We start from the raw sequence: 24,030 nt of genomic DNA, 5'->3' as shown, positions 1-24,030 counted from the left end.
GGAGCAGGATCATTTTCAGTGATTAAAACCTTGTTTTACTCTCTTCTTCGCATAAAGATATCATATGGCTTAAGAAGGCTCAGAATGCAACACTACTTGTTTGTAATGCTTTTATACTGCTTGTTTATGGTCAGTTTATGCAATAAATAGATTGCCTGTTATTAATCTTGGGTTCTGATTTTCTTTTTTATAATCCTCAGTTTATAGATGTACAGGATTTGTGAACACAGCAGATTTTTTTTTTTTATTTTTTTTATTTTTTGAATTATTGATGTAAATGTGTTGTACGAATGTATTTGAATCTCAGTTGATATATTACACTGACCTTTTTTGCGTGCAGTTTGCAGGAGCTACAGTAACAATATTTTGGCTCTAACTGTGTTTGCCATGAAACACTTTGTCTTAAGAAAAAATTGTATCTTGTTACATAACTAAATTTTCGTTCATAAATATACAGTAGCGACTCTAATTATCTTTTGGCATAATTGCGTTGAGGTTGCTCATATTTTTCCTTTCAAGTCAACAGCATGAGTGCTTAAGTCATCAATCAAGACCCTCCTCCACCCCTTGGCTTGACACATCCATTGTTGTACAGAACATTGAGTGGAAATTAATCACATAAAAATAGTGTACGTATTCGTCAAGCCTCATAGATGTGAATAATTTGTATGGTTGTTTGAAAAGAGTTTTTTTTTTTAAATCAAAATATGGTTGGCACGGATGTGTGTTTCAAAGAAGCGCACGAAGACGAGAATAACACGACAGGTATTTTTAATCAAATCCAAACAGGTAAATCCATGAAGGGCAGGAGAACACATCAATATAACCTTGAGATCGCACACAGACATAGAACTAAATACAACTTATAAAGACAGGTTATAATGATGAACATAATTAAGGCACAGGTGAAACAAGGTTAACTAATGATGACTAAACAAGGACAGGAAACAGGGACGACCAAATATGGGCACACAAGGGAAAAACCAACATAAACAGTCCAGTGGGGTGTTACAATGGTGGGTTATTCTTGAATAATTGTACTGATATCCAGGTGCAGACTTAACCAGTAAGTGAGTTTGCTTGGTGCCCAAACATTTTAGTGTTTATTTTGATGATTATATATAACAAAATGATACAATTAGATTTAATTAAATAGTTTTCATTATTAACACAAAGAAAAGTATAATTGGGTTGTGAGTTATGCTCATTTAATTGCTCTGCATTCTTGACTTCATTTTTACATGATGACATCTTGAAAAACAGTTGGGCTGATTCACAGATGTATTACACAAGTTCACATTTTCATGTAATCACTGACAGTAGTCATAGTAAACATTTACCTTGTGCTCTGTTAAAGGAAGAGCCTAGTCTATACTTAAACATATGTACTATAGAAAGATTAAAAATGCACCAGGAGCATAAAGTCACCTAACAGCAATGTGAAAGACAGGTGGAGAACATGTCAAAATGCATGAAAGCTGTGACTGAAAATTAGGGATATTCCACCGAATATGGATTTCTGAAGTCTTCCTAAATTAAAACACTGGTATTGTGTTGTTTAAAAATGAATATGATCTTGTTTTCTTTGAGGTCTGAAAACACTGCATCTTCATATATTCATCACTATATTCCCATTAATGTATTCCCCTTAATATTTTAATTTTTCTTTAGTACATCTAGGTGACTAGGAACACAACATTGTTCAGCCATGATTTCCTGTTTTTACAAGAATATAAATATGAGTTACCACATAGACCAAGTTTCCTTAGTCATGCATCACAGGACCAAAGAACATAGCTGTGATGTGCGGCAAAAGGTTGTTTAGCTTCATAAAATGACAAATGGCTTTAAGAAAAAAGTAAAATCATTGAAAATGTCCATTTCCACCATCGGTGCAATAATTACAAAGTTCCAGTTAACTGGAAATGTTATGAGTCAACAGACTGTGAAGAGGATCCAAGTTGGAGAACTGCAGAATTAGTTACGTCTTGGGGTCAGGAATCCTCAATAAATGTCCAATAGCACATCACCAAAAGTTGTTTTTCGATGAAAAATAAATAAATAAAATAAAATAAAATTCCTCTGCTGTCCTCTAAGAACAAACTCAAGTATATTCAGTTGTCAGACACTACTGCAACTTAAAACAGGATGAAAAAAAAAAAGTTTTTTTCCAGCAAACACTCAAGATGGGTTTGGTGCATACTTTTTGAATTATTGATGTAAATGTGGTGTACGAATGTATTTGAATTTCAGTTGATATATTTTTTTGTAGTCCCTAGACAAGTTTTAGCTATTGCAATACTTGATGGCTTTGGATGTAGGCTTTGTGAAGTTCTCATGGTCATTTTTAAGAAAACAGGGACTATTGAGGTTTGCTATCAATTCTGCTACATTAATTCTGTGTTGTTTGGACACAATCCCTTTCGCTCCGAGTCTTTCCATGCTTTTTGTACGCCCCCTGTATGTTTATGTTCTTTACACCACATTGAGCAACTATACACCAATATCAAATTTTCCTTTTATAGGCAAGATTATTGAAAAGGTAGTTTTCAATCAGTTGAGCAACTACTTAAACTCAAATGGATACCTGGACAATTTTCAATCTGGTTTCCGACCTCATCACAGTACAGAGACAGTGCTCATTAAGATAATAAATGATATTCGCTTAAATTCTGATTCTGGCAAAATATCAGTGCTAGTACTATTAGATCTTAGTGCTGCGTTTGACACTGTCGATCATAACATTCTTCTAGAGGGACTGGAAAACTGGGTCAGGCTTTCTGGGATGGCTCTCAGTTGGTTCGGGTCATACTTAGAAGGGAGAGGTTATTATGTGAGTATAGGAGAGCATAAGTCTAAGTGGACGTCCATGACATGAGACCCTCAAGGCTCAATTCTAGCGCAGCTCAGGTTTAGCCTGTATATGCTCCCACTAAGTCAAATAATGAGAAAGAACCAAATTGCCTATCACAGCTATGCTGATGATACCCAGATTTACCTAGCCTTATCACCAAATGACTACAACCCCATTGATTCCCTATGCCAATGCACTGATGAAATTAACAATTGGATGTGCCAGAACTTCCTTCAGTTAAACAAGGAGAGAACTGAAGTCATTGCATTTGGAAGCAAAGAGGAATTTCTTAAGGCGAATGCATACCTTTACTCTAGGGGTCAAACAACTAAAAACCAAGTCAGGAATCTTGGTGTGATTCTGGAGTCAGACCTTAGTTTCAGTAGTCATGTCAAAGCAGTAACTAAATCAGCATACTATCATCTCAAAAACATTGCAAGAATTAGATGTTTTGTTTCCAGTCAAGACTTGGAGAAGCTTGTTCATGCCTTTATTACAAGAAGACCATTAGACAGCTGCAGCTCGTCCAGAACGCTGCTGCCAGGATTCTGACTAGAACCAGAAAATCTGAGCATATCACACCAGTCCTCAGGTCCCTACAGTGGCTTCCAGTTATATTTAGAATTGATTTTAAAGTACTTTTACTCATTTATAAATCACTCAATGGCCTAGGACCTAAATACATTACAGATATGCTCACTGAATATAAACCTAACAGACCACTCAGATCATTAGGATCGAGTCAATTAGAAATACCAAGGGTTCACACAAAACAAGGGGACTCTGCTTTTAGCTATTATGCTCCCCACAGTTGGAATCAGCTTCCAGAAGAGATCAAATGTGCTAAGACATTAGCTGCATTTAAATCTAGACTCAAAACTCATCTGTTTCAGTTCCAGTCAACTGGAAATGTTATGAATCATGTTATGAAAAATAAAATTAAATTCCTCTGCTGTCCTCCAAAAACAAACTCAAGTATATTCAGTTGTCAGACACTACTGGAACTTCAAACGGATGGAAAATTATTATTTTTGCAGCAAATACTCAAGATTTGTTGATCTCTGAAGCTGCTTTGACACAGTTTGTGTTGTAGATGTAATGTTTGGTACACTAAAGCAATGCAAAGATATTACACACAGCTAAAACATATCAACAGCATAAACAAATGCTAGAACTACACATTAAATTTACTTAAATTTAAAAACTTGACTGTTGCAAACTTTACAAACTCACCAACAGAAAATTACACAATCAAATCTGGACAATAGACTACCAAATATAAACATGCTATTTAAACACAGATGTCAGGGATTGGCAAGGAGGACCCAAATGCAGAATAAACAGGGGAACAATTTTATTGACAGAACTGGGAACACAGAAGGAAGAGGCAGCGAGACAGTCCACACAATAGGCCAGGTCACACAACAGGGGAAACAGGCTGGTCGAGGATGGAGAAACTCCAGACTCTGTGGCAAAGGGTACTAGGCAGGAGACCAAGGAACCACAGGCTTGGCCCTGTGGTAGTAACTCTTGAAGCACCCAAATATCTCAGGCCAGAAGCAGCGACCAGGGAGGACTCAGGAAACAGGAACCAACTTGACAAACACACACAAAGACAAGACAACAAAAGAGAAGCGATAACACAGACCAAAAGCAAACTTCCAAAAATATGACTGGGGAAAATAAAGAAACAAAACTGAAAAGGCAGAACAAAAGTAATACAAGAGTTCGAGAAATAATTTCTTATTAAACTTACAAAAATAAAAAGGATAGCAATAGAAAAAGCTAGAGGCAAATGACTAGAACTACAAACAATAAATAAAAACAAGACAGCAACCTTGCTGAAAACTAGAAAGAAAATAAAAGGACAAAATCAAAAGATTAAAGAACCAAACCATAAAGACTGGAACTAAACTATAGACTAAACCCAAGAACAAACTAAAAACTAGAATCTAGCAAGACAGAAGGGAAAAAAACAAATCTAGACAGGATGAAATATATTGATTAGTAAGCTGTAACAAGACTAAAGAGACTAGCTCAAACTCAGGAGAATGCACACAAGGCACATGCAAAACAAACCAGCAAAGACAAAAGGGAATGAGCACAATATAAAGGGATCAGAGCACACAAGGATCAGGTGAAAACAATTAGACAAACAAGGGGGCGTGGTATCTGAAAACAAGGAGGAAGGACAAGGGGAACACATGGCCAACACTAACAAAGACACAGCCATGTATTCAGGCACAAGTCAAACAGAGAGACATTAAACAAAGACAAGACTGACAAGGCTGTCAGGGCGGGACCCTGACAACAGAAGGACATTATTGGATTAGGGCGAATTCCGAAGTTTAACAACTTTAATTTTAAGTTTAAGTTATAACAAAATTGTCTCAGTTTGGACCATGACCAGAACCTATGATTTAGATGTGCCTTAGCAGCAATACAATTATGTAATGTTTCCTTTATGAATTAAGACAAATTGGTTTCGCTATAACAAACATGACAGGGAACCTTCATCTGAATCAGAGCTGAGCACAAGATGAAGTCCCATTCACTGTCAGTAGCTTTAGCAGATGTGTTTGAATGTCAATTCTTAACTCTCCTACCCATTCTGGTTAGAACTTTTCTGTTAACATTATTTTGAAAAGACATCAAGTTATATATTCTTGAAATGGATCCCTTTATTGTGTAAACAGACCTGCAAAACTTAATAAAATCATGGTTGAGGCGGCATTTCAATTTCAATTTCAATGCCCACTAAAGTGCAGCAGCTGAATATTTTTTCGCAGAATGCAATTTAAGTAAAGGATTTTAAATGCACTTCACATTGGGCAGTTATTTGATCCACATTGTGCATTTAAAATCCTTTAATGCACGGCAAGCTGTTGATTATCTGCTTATTCCATGGTTATTTGCCAAGTTATAGACAAGTTAAAACTGCTCTTTGCAGCGCAATATTTGACCGGACCGGTAAAAATGATGGTTATTTTCGTCAATTATGGCACATTACCACTAGCCTTCTGCCTGCTTCAAATCAGACACAGAGATGAAATAATGTGGTAAGATCACATTTATTTGAATGAATTATAGCATTTATTTCAATTAATTATCGTTCGAGAGAGAGAGAGAGAGTGAGAGGTGACGGTTGTGTGTGCATTACCTGCCTCCTGTGCATCTGCGCCTCTCCCTCTATAAGCAGTTAATTACTTCAAAAACAAAGCGATTTTACCATCTCGTTGCTGAGGAATATAATGTAACAACCTAGTTTCTAGGCTACTTTATTAAGAATCACGGGGAAGCAACAACAACTCTATTTGTCTGCACAGTGCAATCTGTGATCTCTCTCTCTCTCTCTCTCTCTAAGCGTGTAAGTGATGTGTGTTGATTAGTGTGCATCAATTAAAGCATAATATAGTGCATTAATATAGAACGGTGATTAAACTGACTTGGAACTACCTGTGCATTAAATGGTTTTACTGCATACCTGCCAGCCACTCAGAATCCAGTATTTGGACAGAACATGGATTAAAAATATATAATTTGTAAGAGCTGCATACAAATAAGTTCAGTATTTGAGAACAGAATTATAAAAAAGCGCAATCCAACATTATGTTAATTACATTTCTTACGGTGTGGGGCCTGTCAAACATTCCAGTACGTATTTGTGTTTGCACTCTAGAGTCTCGGAGGTTTCTATTTACAACAAGCAAAATTATAAATAACAAAATGATTGAATTAGTTGTAATTAAAACCATGACCAAAGTCATGAGTCATGCTTATTTAATTGCTCTATATTCTTGATGTCACATTTACATGATGGCTATTCTCATTAAAATGACAATTCATTAACTCATGCTTTTCTCTGTTAATATATTTAATGCAGATGTCATTCTATGCAGATTTCATTTATTCTATTAACTCTGAAGAGTGAAAAATATATACATATAGCATATTTTCCTCATGTTTTATCTAAACATCTATAAACAGAGCTTATACTTTATGTATATGGCCACAATATTGTGATAGAAATATTGTGAATTGCCACAATACATAATTCGGTTAAATGAAAGTGAAACTGGGACATGCAGGAACACGTAAGAGCCTAGGATTTCTTCTTCTTTTTAAAGAGAGCTTGGTGTTCTTAAGGCAAGTTCTCAGGGAAACACTTAAATCATCATCACACCTTCAGGATTCAACAACCTCTAGAGCAAGGATGTCAAACAAGTTTCTGGAGGGCTACATCCCTTCAGAGTTTAGATTCAAACCTAATTAAATGCACCTGATCCAGTTAATCACGTTCTTTAGGCTTATATGAAAACCACATAGTATGTGTTGAAGCAGGGCTGTGGCCCTCTGAGTTTGACAGCTGTATTCTAGAGGCAAGAACCTTAGCCAGAATGCTTGTGTTGTTCTAATATATTAAAGTAAATCTGGCACTTCCTAACCTTCAGGTGATGATGCACACATACACCTTGTCCCAACTGATTACCACAGTAAATTAAATACCATAAATACCAGAAGTTCCTGTTTATGACTCTAATTAAAAAAATAATTATATATCTTTTTACCTAAGAAAAACGCCTACCACTAATGATTGACAGGAATCGAGAAAGAGAAAGAGAAAGAGAGAGAGAGAGAGAGAGAGAGAGAGAGAGAGAGAGAGAGAGAAAGCAATTCTATTTTGACCCAAATGTAGATACGTCAATCAAAACAAAACCAAAATATTTGCATGCTTTGTAGATTTCCAAAAGGTCTTTAATTCAATTTGGCATCAAGGTCTACTATCTAAAGTTCTGAAATTGGTATGGTGGCAAAACATACAAAATCATTAATATATATATATATGTATTTAAATAATAGATGTGCAATCAAAATTGGCAATAAACAGACTGAGTTCTTCACTCAAGGGTGGAGTGTGAAGCAGGGCTATCACTGTTACTGACCCTCTTCAATATTTACATTAAAGAATTAGCAAAACTACTAGAACTATCAGTAACACCTGACCTCACACTGTACGACTCCACTATAAAGTTCCTCCTCTATGCAGATGATCTGGTCCTGCTGTCTCTAATAGAAGAGTGTCTACAGCAGAACCTAGACATCCTGCACAAGTTCTGTCAGACCTGGGCTCAAAATATTCCAAGCAGTTGTACAGCCAACTGCACTATGGTAGTGAAGTGTGGTGTCCTCTCCTAAAACATGGGTTTGAAAAATGGTGCAAAAATCCAACTGAAGCTCTGCATACAGAGTTCTATAAAAGCATCCTTACAGTACAGAGAAACACACCTGATAATGCGAGCACAGATTAATTAGGCCGATTGCTCCACATTGAGAAAAGCTTTTCCAAGCTTTATAATGACAATAAGCGGGCGTCTCTTTTAAGCAGTCCAAAACAAGTCCAATAAAGTGCATCCACCTATAATAAAAAGTGCCTCACATGACTTCAGGGGGTGAATAAAGGCCTCCTATAGTCAATAGATTTTTTAGTTTTTGTAAGAAAAATATTTATATTTAAAACGTAATAATCACTTTTCTCTAGCTTGTGCTATCTGTTATACATGGAAGCCACTCCAGACGGATGACGTAGGATGTCAGCGTCACTCAGAAGTAAAGATGTGGACACACAGTGAAGAGAGCAAAACAACAGTCATGAGGATTTGTAAAGAAAAATATTGGAGGATTTGATATAAGCCACGGTGAGACTGGTTTTCCTTTGCTAAAGTAAGGAAACTTTGCTTCCTTTGCTCCTGTAAACAAACGTCAGTTTTTGCGAGACTCCCAGGCACATATGCAATGCATACGTCCTACTTCATCGGCCCAGAACAGCTTTCATGTACAATTGTTAGCGCAAGCTATATTAAAGGGATTATTACATTTTAAATATGGATATTTTTCTCACAAAAACACATCGATTTGCTACAGGAGGTCTTTATTCACCCCCCGGAGCCATGTGAGGCACTTTTTTTATGGATAGATGCGCTTTATTGGACTTGTTTTGGACTGTTGAAAAGAAACACCCACCCACTGCCATTATAAAGCTTGGAGGAGCCAGAACAATTTTTAATATAACTCAGATTGAAAGAAGGAATTCATATACACCTCAGATGCATTGAGGGTGAGTAAATAATGGGCTAATTTTTGGGTGAACTAACCCTTTATCACCATTAAAAACTATGAAATGAATGGTGAAAAGAGCTCCCTCATTCAGCTGCTTCTAAGGCTCCACAAACAGACTGATCAGACTAACGTGATTAATGCTAATCAGCCTCAGCCAGAAAATCCAGCCCAACCCAAGGATTCTAACTTACTGGAATGTAACAATACAAAATCAAACTGAACTGCAATGCTATTTGGCCCTAAAGTGAGATTACACAATATCCGAGCAAAATCAAAATCAAACTAAACTGCAATGCTACACAGTCAGAGACCACAAACGGAGAAAAAACCTGACAAGGTACAGCCTCAGGGACCACAGCCCAACTATAAAAAAGGCAGATACAGACAGAGCAGGTTATACCTGTACTGTAACCAAGGAGGAATAGAAACAGAGCTACACTTCATAACCATCTGCTCTAACTATAACGAAATTCAAAAACAGTTATTTTCCAAACTTAAAATTATTTGTCCCAACTTCAAAAAGCTAGAGAATGATGGACAAGTTCAGTATTTGCTTGGTGGGAAAAAGAGAAAGAGAGAGAGACTGCACGCCTGCCACTAAAAGAGGGAAAAGTCGACCAGTGTAGAGTCAACAGTAATGTGCCCATTTAGTCACACACACACACGGAAAGAGAGAGAGAGAGAGGTTTAACAAGAAACTTACATGTCCTTACAATAAATAAATAAAAAGTACAATTAATTATATTAAAAATTCACAAAAAGTTTGATAATCATAAATTATACATAGCACCTCAATTAAAAAAGTAGGGAGAATTTCCTACTTTTTTTTTTTATGTTGTTGTTGTCTGCCGAATGTAGTAAAGTGATTATTTCCGAATTCGCCATTCAATAATAAAACTAATAAAGATAAATTCATCTATTACTACAAAACTACCAAAAGTGCATAATTAATATTGTAAAGAGTAGAAATTTAGCAGACAAATATTCACGTCATTTTATAACATGTTTAGAATGCAGAGAACAACCATGGTTTTACTAAAAATAAAACCCATAATCATGGTTACTAACCGGTAACCCAAATTAACAATGGTTTTGCTACACCCATGGTATTTGTAATAAAACTCTGAAAACAATCGTCATTTAAATATCACGCCCCTAAAAACACCCTGGTTTAGAATTGCCCCTAGAGTTTACGACACGGATCTTACTCTAAAAACACCCTTAACCTTTAGGCTATATTTGCAAACAATGGCATTAATGTATACAGTATGTACATTAAATACTAATAAATATAACGAAACATTTAGAACCATTAGCCTATTTAGTTTTCCTTAATTCACAACAAACCCTTTAAATATAACGGTATTACAGAGCAAGAATGAAAAAATAAGTAGCTATAAAATGTTATATTAAACTATAAAGTAAAACACAAATTAGGCTATAGTGAATACAGAATACAAACGTCGAGCTGAAATGAATAAATGAGCAAAGCGAAACCAAACAGCATTGGGCTCACAAGCCTCTCTCATCGACATCCAAATGTTTTCATTTTTTGCCATGTAACATTTGTGATGTAAACAAGTTTTTGTACTTCACTTCCAATAACCACGTACATCATCGTAATTCACATGCACAAACATGCTTAATTTGGCGCTGGACCTTTTAAATTGAACAGTGTAATTTTCATGTTTGGTTGACTGCATTTTAGTTTGATTAATGGCTGAAATGTCAAGTTAACAATGCTGAAATGGTGTGTGTGCGCGTGATCAGTTACACTTAATAAAGTAAAGATATAAAGAAAAAATAAATAAGAATGTCACAAAAATGAAAGTGGCCTATAGCCTACTTGTCGCAGAGTTTGTTTGTTTTTTGTTTTTTTGTTTTTTTCTTTTGTTAGTCTGTTAATTATATTTCGTGTATGCTATCCATTTTATTCCTTTTATAATTTCTGTTTTTTCTCCGTTCACTGAAGTGTGGCAGGTGGGTGATGGGACGATGTATGAATCTTCATGGTCTGTTGTTTATGCTGCTATTTGCGCATATAAATCTAATGCCCTAAAAGAATAAAAAATCTTTGTTTGTCGGCCAGTAAAATAATCTAAATGAACAAAATGCTGTCATTATAAAATTCTCCGAAATTCTCTATGCTGCACGCAAATTCAGGCTAAAATCAGGCTAACTCAAAAACTTACGTACACAAGCTCAGACCTGAAGTGACATTTGATCGTAGCCACCGCTCACGTCCATACTGATAAATTCCAAGTTTTGGGTAGAAACGACCCAATTTTCTGTTGTATGTTCGTTTCATAAATGAGCCCCAAGGTCCTAATGTAATTCTTTTTTATTTTTATTTTTTCTAAAATAAATGTATACTATGTGCAAAGAAATTACAGTTGTCAGGGTTATGGACTGTTCTGTATGTTTATTTTGTTTCCCGCGTGCTCCCCTTGACCTGGTTTTCCCTTGTGTGTGGCTCTGCCCATGGTTCTTCCTGTTCCTGCTCAGAATTCGTTGATTTCAGGTGTGTCTTGTCATCCCCTTGTTTAGTTGTTAGTATTTAAAGAATGTTCTGTTTAGTTTCCAGTTGTCTGTGTTCCTCCCTTTGGTTTTGTTTATTAAAGTCTATTTTAAGTTTACTTCTGTGTCTCCTCCTTCTTGTTCCCTGCCTTTGCAAGTGTGACCTGAACAAGGTGACAAAGTCTGAGGACAGGCTGTGGTGTATGCAGCAGGGTGACTGGAAGTTGGAGAGATATGTGGAGGAATTCCTTGAGGTATTCCGCTACAAAGTCAAGCACACTGTTTTGCTTATTATTTACATACAGACCCGAACACAGTCAATCCTTTGTCGTCTCGACATCTTTATTTTACACTTTGACCTCTGCCTCTCAACACACCCCCTTAAAGCCCCCATGCATAACAACACACCCACCGGCCGCTCGGAAGTTAAGCCCGCCACCCGCTGCTTCACTCACCAGCCCAGAGAGGGTTCCTGCTCTCCCGTTCCTAAGTCAAGCCCAGAGAGCGATTCTGTTCCCAAATTAAGCCCAGAGAGGGCTCCTGCTCCCATGTTCAGCTGTTCAAATGTTTTTCCGTATTTTTGAATTACGCTTTGCATTGTGGGAACAAGAACCTCAGTGGCGCGAAAACAGTGAAGCGAAGACGCGGAGAGCTGCTTGGTCAAAAAGTGGCCTTCCGAATTTGGGAAACCCGTTTTTACTCTTCCGTGGTCAATTATGTGTTGTTAAATGGTGCAAAAATAGGTTGTTTGCACATGACGTCATTGCTGTGGCGCGAAATGCAGCTGGAGGGCAGGAAGTGATATTTCTCCATAGGAATCACCAGCAGAAACTCAAAAATGCCTATGTTTTGTGTTGTTTATGGATGCTCAAATCGGTCAAACCGAGAAACCACAAAGTATCTTTTATCATGTATGAAAATTTGATGTTCATAAGGGCGGAAAGGCAAGAAATTGACTGAAAAGCGCAGGAAAAAGTGGGTTGTAAAGTTCCGTCTGTGGTCAGGAGGAGAGTCGGATAATGCTCGTGTGTGCAAATGGTTAAGAAAAGATATAATAATATGTTAAGATATTAATAAAGAATAAATATATACAGGGTGAGACAGTGAGAATTCACCTAATGCTAAACGCCACGCGTAGACACAATGTAAGATATTATATTTGTAGTTTCGAGAGCGTCATTGATTATGACTGAACATTGTGAGATTGCAATAAATTGAAGTGAGTGACAGCGTTTTAGAGACTATATGAAAGCGCTATTTGCTCGCTTTCTATAACAAGTTCGTTATTAGAATAAAAGTTTTGCTTTACGTGTTGCTAACAGGACCGATAGCCACAAAAACCTGCACATGCAGCGAACTTTCAGGAGTGACTGAAAAAGCAGAACGGATGAGATGGAGGAATGTCTGTACTGTACAAGAGAAACGTATAAACAGAAAATCACAACATATGTTGGATGTGATCCTTATGTTATGAAGAGGAGTGATTTTCAGCTAAATTGAAATAGCTGCCTCGGTTGCCTGTCATCGAGGCGGTACGCAACTAAGCCTGATAGCAAACAAACTCTTTCGAAAGTGATTCCCACATTTATATGAAGGATGCAGGATATGTCACTCCTAAAACTACTGCTCTACAGGGTTTTTGACCATTGGTCCTGTTAGTAGCATGTAAAGCGAAACTTTTTTTCAAATTCTGAATTGATTATAGCCTAGAAAGCGAGCAAATAGCGCTTTCTTATAGTCACTAAAAAGCTGTGACTCTCTTCAATTTATCGCAATCTCACAAGGTTCAGTTGTAATCAACTGCAAATATAATATCTTATTTGCATTGTATGTACGTGTGGCATTTAGCATTGAGTGAATTCTCACTGTCTCACCCTGTATCTATTTATATATTTCTTTATATCTTAATATTATTAATCTTTTATTAACCATTCGCACACACAAGCATTATCTGACTCTCCTCCTGACCGCAGACGCAGGTTTACAAGCCACTTTTCCCAATTTTTTTTGTCAATTTCTTGCCTTTTCCTCCTTATGTAACAGCAGATGTTCATACACGATATGAAATAAAATTTCTCGATTTGACTGATTTCCATAAACAACTGAAAACATAGTCATTTTGAGATTCTGCTATTGATTCCTATAGAGAAAAATCACTTCCTGCCCTCCAGCTGCATTTCGAGCGATGGAGCGCAAATCCATAAATGAATGTTCCGAAGTGAAGTAAACTTCAATGGATTTCCCCTGCTCAGGGAGTAGGGAACAATGAATACTGTGTAGGGACCATGTCAATAGAAACACAGTTCATGCACGGAGCTCACTTCTAAGGAGCTGGTTATCAGAATCAGGTGCGTGAACAAAGAGAGACGTGCAAAATATGCAGAGCAGTGGGGCGCGAGGACTGGATTTGAGAAACGCAGGTCTAAAATGAAGGAAAAAAAAATCTTAACTGACCGTAAAGCAAGGCCGGTTCTACGCAGGGGCAAGAGGGGGCAGTGCCCCCTCAAATAAATGTCTTGCCCCCTCAAATCAAAATTTTGAAAACTTGAGAAAGCACATGTTAATATACTCACAAAATGAATATATTACAAGTTGACAAAATGATCCTCATGTCTCTGTCCCTCCGCTGTGTGTATTCATTCACAGGCTGCAGCGCACGCACACACGCGCACACACACACACTCCCGCCCCCCCGAGCCCTCGGTAAACATCCAATCACCATCCGTATGCAAATTAGTCAAGACGCAGGCTAACGTAGTGTTGTGTCGGATTTCAGCGCGGTCACCGAGTGGAAAGACTTTGAAGAAGCTGCAGCGTTTTTATATAAAAAAAATATATATATAATACGATCTGTTCTATAGCCCATCTGCTTTTACTTTTTTATTATTATTCATAAGACAACCTTTCAGTTTTGTAAATATTCTAGTTATAGTGTTAAGTCTTACTTTAGGTTAAACGTTTTTGAGAATTAGACCACCCAGCTAAGATAAATGTTATGTCGTTGACTGATAAAATCTGGATTAAGGATATTTTATTCTATTTTATTTAATTTTTATTTTTCAGTTTCCCCCCTGAGGGATTGCCACCTTATTGTGGTCAGGGGGTTTGCGTGCCTCAGTGACCTTAAGAGCTATACCAGCAGGAGCTTAGTCTTCAAGTGGGACACCCAAGTTGGACAGGTCTGAAGGTAGAGGCCTGACAAAGTGCAATCCACTTCTCCAGGCTTTGGACACAGCTAACAACACAATTCAGCAAGGAAAATACTGTTACTATAAGCACAGGGAAAAAAACAGTGCTCGAACATGATGTGTACACATGATGCCCCCTTCACATTTCTGACTGCCCCCCCATATGTGCCTGTCTAGAACCGGCCCTGCCGTAAAGACGGGAGTAGATCTGATGTGTGACGGATGTCATATTTTAAAGGGACAGTAATCATCTTTATTTTGTTTTCTTGACAGGACGTGATTGCCGCTGTGAATCTCAAGCACACTTGCATTCTTATCATGGGGTTGTATTAAGTTTTATTTAACTTTAGTGTTCAGTATTGAAAAGAAAATAGTTATTGTGACATTTATTCTGCTGACTTTTACAACAATGTGAAGTTGGTTGCAGCTGTTTCACAGACTGTGCTGGTAACATTACTAAATTGATCTGATTTATTTTGCATGTTATCATCCTTGTGTATGTAAGGTATGTTCAAACCTGCTTGTCATTATGTATATGGACATTTTGTGATGTCTTTTGTTTAAGGTGACGGGCAGATTGCTGTAGTTCAAGAAGTTTATGACCACATCCCCTTTTGAAAAGTATTAGGGTTAGCAGTTCATTTAATGAACTTAAAATACTGTATGATTGCTTTTCCTTCTCCAACCTGCATGTTACTCTGTAGTTCAGTTTCGTTCATTTCATTTTTGTCATATCCATTTCTTTTAGTTTTCCTGTGAAGAAATCTCGAACAAGGGTTGAGATGAAGGCAACCAAGTGGGTTTGTATTCTGTTTTATTAACAGTTTGTATTTAACATTAGTGTTCAATATTGAAAAGAAAATAGTCATTGAGTCATTTACTCTGTTGATGTTTACAACAATGTGAAGTTGGCTGCTGAACATGCCTTCAAAGCTGCTTGCCGTTGTGTATATGGAATTTTGTAATGTCTTTTTGTTTAAGGTGACGGAGAGTTCAGGATTGCTGTCGTTCAAGAAGTTAATGACCACATCTCCTCTACTGTTGTGGCTGTAAGCTACAAATACCCAGAGCAGGCAGCACTTAAGCTGGAATTCATACAGAAGTAAGCAACACGTATGTTATGAAATATGTATAAGCGTTTGGATGTTGCTGTTTATTTAGTTGAAAATAATGAAATATATTGTAAGACATAGTTAATCTGACAAGGTTATATGACTGTTGTAAATGGAGAACATTGGAAATGTAAGTTAAGCAATTTAATGAACTTAAAATCTGATTGCTTTTCCATGTCCAACCTGCATGTTACTCTGTAGTTCAGTTTCATTCATTTCATTTTTTGTCATATCCATTTCTTTTAGAATTTTCCTGTGAAGAAATCCTGAACGAGGTTTGAGATGAAGACAACCAAGTGGCTGCGCATTCCTCCAAGACTCTTGCATGAACAATTTCAAAAATCCAAGTAATATTTGAGCTTTTTTAAAAATCTCAAATTGGCACTTAAAAATGCAGATTAAGGGGAAATAATACATCCCTTACAATGAATTTAACTTTCCTTAGGACCTTTCTGGACCTTGAAAGTGGTAGTTGCGTAGACTATTAATAGAGGGACAGAAAGCAACAAGATTTAATTAAGCATCATGCTTTTACCTTCAGAAGCACAATGAAGGTAAAACAAAATTACTATTTAAGTTAAAAAAAAAAAAAAAAAAAACTATTTAATTACTATCTATTTCGTCATGATTTTACTAATTTCATGATACACTCACAATTTTTTTTTTTTACAAGACAAATTACAAATAAAAAGGTGTCCTTTTATTATTTCTTAGACAAAATGCTGCATATTTCATTGTGAAATTGAAATATGTCAAATATTAAAACCAACATGAAATTTTAAAACAAATCCCAAATCAAAAAAATAAATAGAAATCTTGTTAAACAAACAAAGGTTTTGCCTGTGGTTTTTCCATTTAAAATCAGACGGAACCACTGCATTTTAATTAATAACCAAACAAAGATGCTAAATACATGTTATTTAGATTGTAATTAGATTGTATAATTTTGAAATTTGAAGCAAAAACAGATGGTCCGACTTTAGGCTTTGTGAATGAAACGCAAATGTCTTTCTTTGAAAGCAGGTGGCACATAAGGAACATCAGGTATTTATAGGCTACTGGCCCTTTAAGATCGAATGCACGGATCCAGTATAATAATGCACATGAGCTTTCGTACAGTAAACGCAACTACGGTCTTGCACAGCAATTAGTTCCTTCATCCAGAAGCAGGACACACTTTCTTTTTTTTTATGTATGTGTAATTTAAAAGTACCATTCCGGCAGTGAGAATGTTCCTGAATTCAATGAACTTAAAAAAGGCTTGGCGTGTGATGTGTTTATTGAACCAATCAGATAAGAGTAAAGGGAGAGTCAGCGAGAGCCTCGTTTAATTGGCTACAAGAAGGTGGACCCACCCTCCCCCTCACGCTTGTATAGCATTAAGCAACAGCAAAATTCCTGTTTATACGCTTCCTATAGAGATGGGATTCACTATCTAATTTGCTCCTGAGCAAGCGAGAAAGCTGCTGAATAATAATGAATAGCCAGGCTTCACAGTCCTATCTAGCTTATCTTTCCCATAAGAATGATCGTTTGTAAATTTTATTGGTGTGGCTACGGGTCTCATCCACGCCCAGCTATTTTTAGCTGTACAGAACAGCATGTTTTGCTGCTTGATATTGCAAATAGGTAAGTCTTGTCTTACCACATTATCGAGTATATCACCAAAAATCACACACAGGGAGTGCATGTGATTTATTAGTTTATTAAAATTAAAAATTCAAGGCATTATAAATTGTAGATAGCAAAAATGTTTCTGTATGTTTTGTTTTATAGTTATATAATTTAAAATAGTTAATCTATATCAGAAAAAGTGCAGGTTTTTTCCAGATATCAGCATGACAAATGTAATAATCGTTTTAATAAAGTTTAATAAAGTTACATTTTAGACACAATATTGCCTGTTTTTGCTAAATTTTGCCAACGAAAATAGTTCCAAACGAAGATCACAGCACTGTTTTGCATTTTACTCATGGAATGAATCAGCTTTTTGAATGAATCGGTTAAATAAATGATTCAGTGATTCACTCGTTAACACAGTCAAATACTTTGCTCCTGAAAGAATCACCCTTTTGAAAAAATCGGTCGAATCTCAGTGACTCACTCATTAACAGTCATTTGCGGCCACCTACTGGTGTTTTTAATTACATTTCGACTATTAACTGACTATTTTTTTGTATGACATATTTTAGTAATCTTCATCAATTATACACTGTTTGAAAGCTTAAAACTTCAAAATTTATCCTGAAAAAAACATTTTGAAATCGGACATTGTGTTGGGGTTTTTGGCGGTCACCTCTCCTTTAGTGGGTGTTGTCAAGTGTCATATTACAAAACGTAGTACAGTATTTTACAATCAAAACTTTTTATAATCTTGGCAAAATAAATTTAGCTGGAAAGGTCTCAAGTCTCAGGATTCAATATTTTGTGATAGAAGTAAATATTGAAAGAGAAATTTACACATTTGTGAACGAAAAATGCATAAAAAAAATCAATGGAGTTTGGATGGCACCTGGTGGCTGCTTGTGGTTTTAACGCCCTAAATTAACTCCAGGATGCTCAATTTTTTATATCAACTTCAAATTTAGAACATAACTTATTTAGACATAAGGTTTTAATTTAATAGCAATTTTAGGGTAAAACCTGTTACATGATTAGTTTATATACAATTTTGTACAGTGCATTTTCTATACAGTAAATTTAAAATTCTATAAAGTTTTGATACTTCAATATTTTTGAATGATTCTGCACTTCTGCAGATTCTTAATCTGCTGATTGCCTTCTTTAAAAAGAGCCCAACCTTAGGTCTGTATTCAAAAGTGTTCATGAATTTTCAGGTACTTTATCCACCACTGTTTGCGTGATGCCGTACTAAAATAAAATTTTCCTGTCAGCAGCAGAACAATCTTATCAGAACAGAAGTGATCATTAAGAATGAGATCTGAAATTATTCAGATAAAACAACTATTTGTTGGTGTTGCTGGTGGTCTACATCTACAAATGTGTGTGAAGCACACAAGATTGTTACATGGTGGTAAAGTGCATAAAGTTTGAATAACATCACAAACATTGGCTATTAAAATTAAATATGTAATATCAAATAAATTATTTATTTGGAAAGCAAAAAAATTATATTATAACATGTAAATATTGTAAACCTTAAAGAAATAGTAAATACATTTTTTATCCATTAGACAATTCTGGAAAATAAATTACATTAATCACAATTTAAGATCCTGTCTGTCCAGCAATACAGGCGCAAGAGAATAAATAGTGTATTATAAAAGCTCTAAGATAGCATAATCATTATAGAAAGTAAAATGTAAAGTTTAAAGTATAACCATCACTATTTGAATTAGTAATATAAGTAATCAGTAATTAGTTTCAGAAAAAAGAAATCCAGTTTCTCTTTAAATGTGTTTCAAGTTCTCTAGAAAAGGCTGTTTCGAGTGGTGTATTGTACGTTGTATGACTGTCTTCTGGACCACCGTCTTCTTAATGCTGTACAGCAACCACAGAGCAAACACTGAGGATAGAAAAAGAGCCTAGTTAGACTAAAATTAACCTTTGCAACATTTATAGGTTTTAAGTAAATTATTATATCAAATGCATCACTTCAGATATAATATGCATATTTGTTATCAAATATTTATGATACTTACACAAAGGAGAATCCAGCAAGGTACGAGGATAATGGCAATAGCACAGGGGACAATAATGGCCACAACCCATGCTGCACTAGTGCTGTTATTTGTGATTGTAGTGCTCAGCACTGTGGAGTAAAAGGTGGTTCTTGTTGCAGCAGGTGTAGTTGTGATAATAGTCTCTGTAGATGACAAGGTGTAAAATAATTGAGATTAAAAAAATCTAACCTCTCAAAACTATAAAGCTAATAACAGTAGCATTTCTGTGCAGAAGAACATACCATTATTAACCACAATAAGCATGTAGAGAAAGACACTAGGTTTCTGGATGTCTTTTTCTGAGAAAACATACTGTACATCAGCCTGAATAGTGGTGGAATTACCCCTGGGGAGAAATTAAAATGTATATTGGCGCAAGTAAACACTTCAAAAAGATCCCAATGTGCTTCTTCCTTTACATCTGATTTAACCACATTTAAACTAGACGTCTAATAAAGGTTAAATCTTACGTGAAATTGGTATCTTTGAACACAAATGGAGTGGCTGTGGGATCTGATAGGATCTCGTTCAGCTAAACAGGTCAGGAATGAAAACATATTAATTGCTGTACTTATAGTTAAAGTTGACAGAATTTAGGCATAATAGTTGAGCTTAATAAAAAATGCTTAATAAAAATAAGGGCAGACTCACCAGTTTATTTACAGAGTCCTGGATTAATTTATATGTGCTATCCCTGAGTTCAACTTTCTCAGACATGGTAACATTGCTGATTTCAAATCCAAAATTCAGGGCATATGACGTATCAGAAATTTCTTTAAATAAATAAATAAATAAATTTATAAACAATAATACATATTAGCTGATACAGTATGCACATATCTTGTTACTGTAATATGGAAATGGTGACTGAACAGAATAGAGAAAACTCACTTGTGTAAGTAACATTTACAAAGCTCACAGGAGTAGCTAAGTTTTGTGCTCTTATTTCTCGTTTAGTTCTGAGACGTGCGGCCAGCAGAGAGTTTGCCAACTGTAATATTTTAGCCTCACTTGGTACAGGGCCCAGTGTGATAAATATGAGTCGAATGTAAATAATCACCCTCCCAATCCTGAAAAAGAAGGTAATTAACAATAATGATGAGTGAGATAAATGGTTACCTTTAACAAAATACGATTTATTCTTAAAATTTATACTTACACATTAGGTGTTTCTACAGGGTTCTGAGTTGGTTTATTCACTGGTGGAGCTAGAGTTGTTAAGCCTGTAGTGCAAAAAATATTATTTAAGGAGAAAAATAATGCATAAAAATAAATGTATATGTATCAGTAGTTAATAGTGTTAAAGTGTCATATACTGAATTAATTATCTCTATAACATGGAAAGAAAACATACCATTCATAAGTTTGAGAAGTTTTTGGATGAAGACACTGGGTGACTTGATGTCTTGTTGCAGGAAAATATAATCCACATTAGCAATGACCTCCATTGAATTATTCCTGAGGGGAATTTAAAGCAGATTTTCTAAACTCACTTGAAACCACATTATTGCTCTGATTAAAGTATAAAACAAAAAGTCATTACGTACACAAAATTGGCTTTGTTGAACTCAACAGAAGTGTCAGAGTCACTTAGGATCTGGTTCAGCTAAAGAATTTATCAATAAATACAGAGAGTAATTAACAAATAATAATGACAATAATTTAAGGTTAATGTGTCCTTTCTAAAACACAAAAAATTTCTTTCTAAAACAGTCTCAAACCCACCTTTCTTTTAATGGAGTTTTGAATAAATGTGTAGTTGCCATTCCTGAATTCAAGTTTCTCTGCCATGGATGGATTGTTGATCTCAAACCCAAGTTTGATGGCATATGAATTATCATCAATGTCTTCATAAGAACACAATAAATAACACTAATTAGTTTATTATACATATAGGTGATGAAATGTTATATATTGAAATATTGTAGCTAACACAGTTTAGAGGTAATTTCAAAAAAAGAAAAAAGAAAAAAGAAAAACACCTAGCCAGCAATAATTAATTAGGGGGTGTAAATTATATTTTTTATTTATAAAAATCATCATGCACTATAGGAACTTTATTAAATTATTTTTTTAATATTTAAATCCTGTTACCAGTTCTCTGCTGTGTACAACTTCATTTAGTTTTAGATGATATATTCACAGCAAGCAAATCTAAACAGAAGTGAACAACTCACTCTCATAGCTGGCATTCACATAGCTCACAGGATCACTCAGGGTTTGTGCTGTGTCTTGTTTAGTTCTGAGACGTGTGGCCAGCTGTGAGTCGACCAACTGTAGGACATCACTCTCACTTGGTATGGGGCCCCGTGTGTTAAAAATTAGCCGAATGTAAAAACTCACCCTCCTAATCCTGAAAAAGAACATTTAAATAAAAGTAATCTACAGTACAGACAGATGATATAAATAATTGCCTTTTAATAAGATTGATTATTTTTCTTACAAAGTGGTGGTTGCTGCACCAGATGTTGGTGCTAGAAAAGATGGTGTAGCCAAATTTGTTGTTGCACCAAAAGTTGTTGGAAGTACTGTAGATGTTTTAGGCATAGTTGTGATTGCTTCATCAGTTGTTAGTGTTGATGCTACAGGTGTGAATGCTGGAGGGGTACTCTTGTCAGCCATAGTTGTTGTTGTTGAACCAATAGTTGTTTTTGAAAGTACTGTTGTTGTTTTAGGTGAAGTTGTGGTTGCTGTATCATTTGCCAATGTTGCTGCTATATTTAAGGATGTTGAAGGGGTAGTTGTGGCAGTCAAAGTTTGTTCTGTAGTTAAGGATGTTGGAGATGTGGCCATAGTTGTTACTGTCTCACCATTAGCTATACTTGGAAGCGCTGTTGTGGTTTCAGCCACAGTTGTAGGATTGCTTGTTGTTGTGGAAACCAAAGTCGTAGTTGTCTTAACAATAGTAGCATTTGTTATAAGTACTGTTGTTGTTTCAGATGTAGTTGTGACTCCTGCATCAGTTGTTGACATTGGCAGTACAGATAAGAATGCTGAAGGTGTACTTTTGCCAGCCAAAGTTGTTGCTGTTGCACCAATAGTTGATGTTGGAAGCACTGTTGTAGATTTAGGCATAGTTGTTGTTGCTGAATTGGTTGTTGATAAAGGTGCTACAGTTGAGGATGTTGGAGGGGTGGTTGTCTCAATCAAATTTGTTGTTGTTGCACCAACTGTTTGTATGGTGTCAGGCATAGTTGTGGTTCGTGCTATAGCTGAGGATGCTGGAGGCATACTAGTGGTAGCCAAATTTGTTGTTGTTGCACTAATATTTGTGGAAGTCTCAGCCATGGTTGTGGTTGCTGCATCACTTGTTGACATGAGTGCTACAGTTAAGGATGTAATTTTTCCATCAGTAGTTATTGTTGAAAGTATTGTGGTATCAGTCACATTAGTGGGTATTGGATGATTTGTAGTCACTCTGCTGTCAGAAGCCAATGTTGTTGTCATAGCACCAATAGATGTGCTTGGAAGTACTGTTGTTGTTTCAGGGAGAGTTGTGGTTACTTCATCAGATGTCAACATTGGTGCTATAGATGAGGATGCCGGAAGGGTGGTTGTGGCAACCATAGTTGTTTTTGATGAACCAATAGTTGTTTTTTGTGAGTCAGGCAAAGTTGTGTTTGCTGCATCAGTTACTGAAGTTGGTGACATAGCTGAAGATGTTGGAGGTGTGCTTATGGTTGCCAAAGATGTAGTTGTGCCAATTGTTGTTGTGGTTTCAGGCATAGTTATGGTTGCTGCATCAGATGTTAACATTGATGCTACAGTTGAGGATGTTGGAGGGATGCTCGTTGTAACCAAAGTTGTTGTTACACCAATACTTGTGGTGTCAGGCATAGTTGTAGCCACTACATCAGTTGAAGTGGTTGGTCCTGTAGTTGAAAGTGTTGTGGTTTTGTTAACCAAAGCTGTAGTTTTCTCACCTATAGTTGTTGTTGGAAGTGTTGTGGTTTCAAGCACAATATTAGTTTTTGGATAACTTGTAGTGAGTGTGGTTTCAGAAGCCAAAGTTGTATTTGTTTCAACAGCAGCTGTCATTGGATGTGTTGTTTTGGATTCAGTCACAGCAATAGTTGTAGGATTGATTGTTGTTGTGGATGTCACATCTGCAGTTGTCGCAACAATAGTACCAGGTTTTGAGGTTGCTGTTGACATTGGTGCTAAACTTAAGGTTGTTGGAGGGGTGGTATCTAAAGTTCTTGTTTGTCCAACAACTGTCGTGGTTTCAGGCAAAGTTGTGTTTGCTGCGTCTGGTGTTGAGCTTGATTCTGCATGTGAGGATGTTGGAGGGGTGGCTGTGGAACCCAAAAGTGTTGTTGCATCAAGAGTGTTGAGGTCAAGCATAGTGGTGGTTGTTCCATGAGTTGTTGACATTGGTGCTGCACTTGAGGTTGTTGTAGGAGTGGTTGAGAAAGTTGATGTTACATTGATAGTTTTTGTCATATCAGGAATATTTAATGTTGTTGCAACAGTTGTTGACGCTGGTGCTATAGTTGAGGATGTTGAAAGGATGGTTGTGGAAGCAAAAGCTGTTGTTGCATTAATAGTTGTTGTGGTGT

The 24,030-nt window shown here is 36.2% G+C and overlaps 1 protein-coding gene across 1 annotated transcript; it reads right to left on the bottom strand.

Annotated features, from left to right (window-relative positions):
• Positions 1 to 19,028: 19,028 nt before the first annotated feature.
• On the bottom strand, positions 19,029 to 23,914 carry LOC127161200 (mucin-5AC). The gene is made up of 12 exons (XM_051103831.1): positions 21,915 to 23,914; positions 21,649 to 21,824; positions 21,197 to 21,318; positions 21,019 to 21,077; positions 20,826 to 20,929; positions 20,631 to 20,694; positions 20,363 to 20,541; positions 20,123 to 20,244; positions 19,942 to 20,003; positions 19,714 to 19,817; positions 19,451 to 19,614; positions 19,029 to 19,314 (listed from the first exon to the last, which is right to left on the bottom strand). The coding sequence occupies exons 1-12, from the start codon at positions 23,912 to 23,914 to the stop codon at positions 19,219 to 19,221; spliced, it is 3,252 nt and encodes a 1,083-aa protein (XP_050959788.1). The 3' UTR covers positions 19,029 to 19,218.
• Between the last annotated feature and the right edge of the window lie 116 nt (positions 23,915 to 24,030).

Source organism: Labeo rohita, unplaced genomic scaffold, assembly GCF_022985175.1.
Source record: "Labeo rohita strain BAU-BD-2019 unplaced genomic scaffold, IGBB_LRoh.1.0 scaffold_578, whole genome shotgun sequence".
NCBI lineage: Eukaryota > Metazoa > Chordata > Actinopteri > Cypriniformes > Cyprinidae > Labeo > Labeo rohita.
Note: the sequence above shows the minus strand (reverse complement) of the source record. Positions and strands in the feature narration are given on the sequence as shown.